Below are 6,065 nucleotides of genomic sequence, written 5' to 3' on the forward strand. Positions count from 1 at the left end.
TCACTGTGACACACTGACACACATCCAGAGAGCTGGTGGACATGCTGGGTGGTGCTGGTGTTACACTGGCCTACTTATCCCCCCCACTCCCCAGCTGGAGTGAGTCTTATCAATGGGTAATAATACCCTGCTACAGCCACCCAAACGCTCAACCGGAGACACCTGCTCCTGTACACTCGGGTTTCACCTGCTGGTAGTACATGATGTCCATCTTTTATGGATCTTGTGTTTAATACCCAGGAGGAACTTTGGGTGTCATATTGTGTATGGGTTCTTCCTGAGTTCTTCAGCCTCCTCTCCTGGTATCACTTATAATATAGAATCATGCTTGTTTTTAATAGCATGCAGAAGTTCAACAGATGTTCTTTGTTAAGGTTTAACGACTTGTTCTGATTGATTGCATCATAATTTCCGCCTAGGACAGTGTGGGACAAAGGTTAATTACTACATCAATTCAGTAGCTTGTTAGTGATTGCAGTTAGGTAACACAGTTACATATTTTATCAGGCTGTGATAAAGGTTGATATATTATCTGAGATTTATAGCATATTTTTTATCGTAGTTCTTTTGTGTATTCTTTGTATCCATTGGTTCCTTGGAAAGCAACCTTACAACCATAGCGATGAAATAAACTGGAGCTTGAGAAAAACAAATACTGAAACAGAGTATGTTCATGATATGTTGAGAAGGCCATCGTTGTCTTTATTTTACTTTCAACCTTATAATGCGCCATCATCCACAATGAAAATCAGTGTCAGTTAACATACAGAGTCATGTCAGATGTAGGTGTGGCCTCAAACAAACAGACCAATCACCTTCCATCGCTAAGAACCACCCAATTCTCCCCTGTCTCCTTTTTTTTACTCCGTTCTTCGTGGTTTCCATAAAACCATCTGCAAAACCACAAACACTACATATTCTATACACAGTGAGAAAACAAGGAGTGGGCGGGGGGGGTCATCGTGTTCAATAGTGGGACGTTATGGTAACAACACATGACGAAATGAAGAAAACAGTACAGTGTTGTTCGACGGCAGGGGTCATTTTACATTTATACACAAGTGCTTGAGAAGCCCAGCAGAGGACGTTAGCCTCGTAGTCCATCCAGGTCCCGACGGGCCCGGGACCCTCCAGTATCAGAGCTTTGTCTAGAGTCACCGTCGGGGCATCAGAGGAATAACACAGGCACATAAGAAAACTGTTTCACCGTTTCCTTAGAGACGCTTAGTCTGGTGGGTGTTAGCTTGTAGACCAGCTCACCCCTGAGCCACAGTGGAGGTGTCTATAGATTGTATTTCTACATTATCCTCACTGATCCCATGAACTGATAGCAGGAAGTATCAGATGATGGGACGAGGTTCCTGATATCAGAGGGGGGCCGAGCTCCAGAACTCAGTGCATCTTGCACTTGGATCGATGTGACTCAGGGTTTCTCTATCATAGCCCCATAGGGCGTCCCTTTCTTAGATTCATCTAAACCCAGGGTATGTGGTATGTATCCCATAGAGTCTGTACACATCCACAGGCTAGCATCCTGTGGGCTTTTATGCAGAAATGGGCACAAAACAGGGAAATAAATACAGAGGGCCAGTGGACGGGAGAACACAACATCGTTGATAAAGCTATAAATGAATATCAGCGCACAGCCCACAGCTGATGACCACTTTTAGAAGGCCCCGTCTCAAGAAGCAATACGCTTCCCTTTCAGTGCTATTGGTGCTCAAACTCAGACAGCCCATCTCTGTAAACACGGCATTAAAACACTCAAGCTGTGTAATGGAGGGAGATGTGTTTTCATGTCAGTGGGGGTCTGGGACAACATGGACACAGAATGGCTGTACATTAATCAGATTCATCCTGGGACACTCCACTTTCAAGATCCTCCTCAGCTTTTTTAGGTATTTCAAATTTTTCCCCCAAAGATTTCTTTGCAAAATATATATTTATATAAGATACGTAAATTGATATATCACAATCATGTACAAAACAAGTGCTTGAAAAAGTAGTGGAGATTGTAAAACAATAGACATGGTTTGGGGTCGGGGGGTTAGAGGTAGGGTCCAAGGAAGAGGTATGGAACTTGGTATCTGAAGTTTTGTAGATGCCTTTGCTTCTTTGGTCTAGGGAATGGTCCCTTTTTTTGTTTGCATTTGATAAAATTAAGGCAGATAGCCACACATTTGTATGTATTTTCTATAGTCAAATTCGTACCAAATTAACAGTACTGATAAAGCTTGAGAAAAGACAAGAGTTTCTGTTTTCTGTTACAACATTCGGTGATAAAAACACAATTATTCACAAGGGTGAATAATAGTGTGGAATTGAAGTACAAAAGGCTGTTCCATTCCCCCTCTCTGTGCATTAACAAAAGTGCTTCTGAATGAAGAGGGTGTAAGAAATGACATATCTTTACATTATATACAAATTAATATCACAGGGGTCTCAAAATGTCCTGTGATGATTGTGAGTGTGAGAGAAGTCCAGCTTCTTGTCCAGAGGAGGGGTCAATGTGAGGGATGTGCTACCGGAATGGAGGGCCTAACTGGTTTTTCATGAGATAACCAGAAGCAGCTGTGCCCTCTGAAGCAGCATATACTGCAAAGGTCACTCAGTCTAGCTGTGGACGGGATATACCCTGGTAGCTAGGGGCCACCAAGCTGTAGCTGTCCCTAACATGGTTCTGTTGGGTAGCCAGGGCCAGGTAGGGGTGCTGGGGCAGAGAAGGCAGCATGGCAGAGAGAGGGATGGCCGGTGACTCCTGAACAGAGTTGCTTCCGCTTGTGCTCATTGACCTGTGCTTCAGTCTGAGTTTGTGTGGTAAGGCAGTTCCCTTCACCTCCCCCTGAGAATCCTTAGACTGGACCTGAGAGCTGCATAGAGGCATGGGGGAGGCCGCCTGCTGGAACCGGACCAGATGCTGGTTTGGGTAGCTGCCCGCGTCGGAGCAGGATGAAGACGGAGACTCGTCCTCGTCTGTGGATGCGTCTTTGTCAGAGCTTCTAGGGTCTCCATCACTGGAAGAGGTGTCCTTGTTGGAGCCTCTTGAATGTGGCTGGTAGAAGACCTCGCTCCTGCTTCCACCTTCATAGGTTAGCATTGGGGGCTCCTCATCTTGGTTGCCCAGGTATGAGTGGTGCGTCTGGGGGATGTGGGGATAAAAGTCGGCCTGGGAGACACTCTCCCCCTCAAGGTGTTGCTGGTGCTGCTGGGGTGAAAGCTGTGCAGCACTGAATGCCTGTATCTCCCCGGCCTCACTGCAGTTGTCTGGGTACTCATACGAAGGGGAGTCCAGCGTCTTCCTCTTCATCTGCTGGGTGACCTCAGCCAGAGTTTCTATGGTGGTCTCTCTGGACTGCTGCAACTTGCTAATGCAGCTGGGCCCAGGGATGCTGTCCTGCTGCTGGGGTTCGCAAGGCTCCAAGTCCTGGTTCCTCGCCATGCTCTCCACAGGATAAGGGGTGCTACTGGAGCGATAGAGGATGACACTCCTCTGGGCAGCAGGGGCATGAGAGTGAGTCTGGCTTGGGGACATGAGGGAGTTACCAGCTTCCTCAAGAGGCTGTTGCTGGTGCTGCTGCTGGGGAGTTGGCCCATGATAGGCTCCAGCCTCCTGCTCCTGTGAATGCTGCTGGATCTGCTGGTGCGCAGGCATGGTGGCCAGCCCACGGTGGATGTTGAACATGATGGTGGTGTCATTTGTGATGTCCATCTCCGACATCTCTCCCTCCTGCTTGATCTCAAAGTCCAGGGGCTCCGGGCTGTCCCTGGAGGAGCTGTCGGACATGTCAGAGAGCGAACCCCGCGGGGAGTACTTCACCAGCAGGCCTTCACCGCGGACCGACTGCTCCGTCTCGGAGGAGTCCGAGTTGATCATGACCTGGGAGCCACTGGAGTAGCCGCTGGAGTAGTAGTGGGAGGATGAAGAGGAGCCTCCGAGGCCTGACGTGTTGGCTCCACTGAGCTGCTGGCTCTTCTCCATGTAAGCGGCGGTACTGATGAGGCCGAAGCGTAACTTCAGCTGCAGGAGCTCTGTCTTCAGCCTGACGTTCTCGTCGTTCAGCGCCATGACGCGGTTCTCCAGCACCATGTCGTTCAGGCGGCGCTTCTCACGGGACCGCTTGGCCGCCTCGTTGTTTTTGCGCCGTTTCTCCCAGTAGGAGGCGTCCTTCTTCTCGTCTGAGATGAACTCGCGCTTGCGCCGGCAGCTCATTTTGGCCTTTGGTTTTTCGGGACGTCCGAGGCGACTTGGTGCTCCTGGATTCGATGGGAGAGACTCTTGTGGATCGGCCTCTGGACAGCTTGATTCGTTCTCTGAGTTTTCGTTTAACTGTGTCAGAGCTGAACTCAGACTTTCCATTCTTGTCCTGTTGCAGCCAGTTTTAAATCTTGCTAGACTAACTGAAAAAAATTATTAGGTCAGATGGTTTTGGGCAAGGGAAGTGTGGCGACAACCTGGTTTAAAATACTTAAAATACAGTTTCGCTGACCAGGATTGGCCAATGTCCTTTTGAGAGTATTTGCTACCTTGCAGGCTACCCACATTGGGTCAAAAAACAGTTTGTGATGCCTTTAATGTCAGCTCTATTATTCCAGGATCGTAAGTAATTCAAGTGTCTAAATTAGCCAAAAAGATCAGGAATAGGTCAGCATTTACTGCCGTCATTTACACAGTGAGACGGTTCTGGGTAACTGAGTCCAGACTCTTTGTGTGAGTTCAGATCCTTCAGTGCATCGCCATTCTGCTCGGATGAGATCCTGTGACCCGCTTTCCCTGTTTGCTGTTCTCCCGTGAGCAGAGTGGATGGAGCTGTAACCAACAGCTTCAGGCTGTGAGCAGGATGTAGGTCAGTCTGTCTGTGTTGGCTAACCGGTCTTTTGGGAGTGCCTCTCTTTTTCGCTGGCTGGGAGAGCAAAGGCTGCAGAGACAAAGAAAGAGAAATATATGTGTTAATCCACCGGGAATACCAGCAGTGTTGTATCACACTGCTTTAGAAGTCCGTTCCAGGTTTTCCTTGGTGTTGACCAAAGGCTCCCGGAGGAAGCCAGCTTGTGTGAATGTAGGTCCTCGCCTTTGTCTTGTCATGCCTGACTTTGACATATCACTTTGCCAACCAAATGAACAACCTCTAGACATCAGTAACTACCATATTACCTTGTGACCTCCCCCCCTACCTACTGATCTTCTCAGCAGGTGGCCCATGACCCCTGAGCCTAGCATGGCGATGTTTACTAGACTGAATAGGTGCATATGGTTCATGCAGGTGATTGGCCGGTTAAGATTGAGTTGTTCAGCGAGAGCCAACATTCCTCTGTCCCCAGATAGCTGGGGCTCATGCTTTCCACAGCAGCTGGAGGAATAGCATCACTCAGTCAGGCTAAATATAACTAGACTAGCATTGCTAGGCTACGCTAAATATAACAGCATGTCTGGCAGCTGAGTTGCCGTTACATGCATGATGTAAAATCCGTCTAAAAGCTAGCCTGGTATCCTGCTGTGAAACCGTTGAAGTCTAACATTGCGGGCCTCTGGGTTGGGACTCAAGACTCAGAGCCACGAGCCAGGTGCCCCTTTTATGGTTTCCCTTTCTGGATCCCAACAACAACAACAAGATTACTGTTACCTCTTTCTTTCTTCCGTGAAAAGAAAATCCCCTTTGTGTGGACATAACTAAATGCCAAATCAATGATGCAGAGAGAGAGAGAGAGAGAGAGAGAGAGAGAGAGAGAGAGAGGGGGGGGGAAGAGACCAGGGATAGTGCCCCTAGGGACCAGGGATTCAGAGGTATGTGGTGTGGTGGGAGGGGGGGAGGTGGGGCGGGGTAAATATAGGTCAAGGGCCCCTGGAAGGAAAGACGAGTGAGAGAGCAGGAAGTCCCGACAACTGAGCAGCAGACCCAAGTATAAAGCCAGGCTGGCCAGCCAGGAATCCAGAGGTCAGTCTGGAGAGGAACAGGTGTGCTTTGGGAAGCAGAGGACACACACACACACACACACACAGACACACACACCTCGGTGCAACACAGTGATGAACCCCCATCAAGAGCTGAGTATTGAACAATATACAA

The 6,065-nt window shown here is 48.6% G+C and overlaps 1 protein-coding gene across 1 annotated transcript in view; it reads right to left on the reverse strand.

Annotated features, from left to right (window-relative positions):
- Positions 1-728: 728 nt before the first annotated feature.
- Positions 729-6,065, reverse strand: part of LOC311372867 (uncharacterized protein) — a 10,610-nt gene continuing 5,273 nt past the window's right edge. The window contains exon 3 of the mRNA XM_084489804.1: positions 729-4,916. Coding sequence (XP_084345930.1) covers positions 2,609-4,357 — 1,749 coding nt within the window. The 5' untranslated portion in view covers positions 4,358-4,916 and the 3' untranslated portion in view covers positions 729-2,608. The remainder of the gene's footprint in view (positions 4,917-6,065) is intronic.

Source organism: Micromesistius poutassou (assembly GCF_964030765.1).
Source record: "Micromesistius poutassou genome assembly, contig: SCAFFOLD_4305, whole genome shotgun sequence".
Taxonomy (NCBI): Eukaryota; Metazoa; Chordata; class Actinopteri; order Gadiformes; family Gadidae; genus Micromesistius; species Micromesistius poutassou.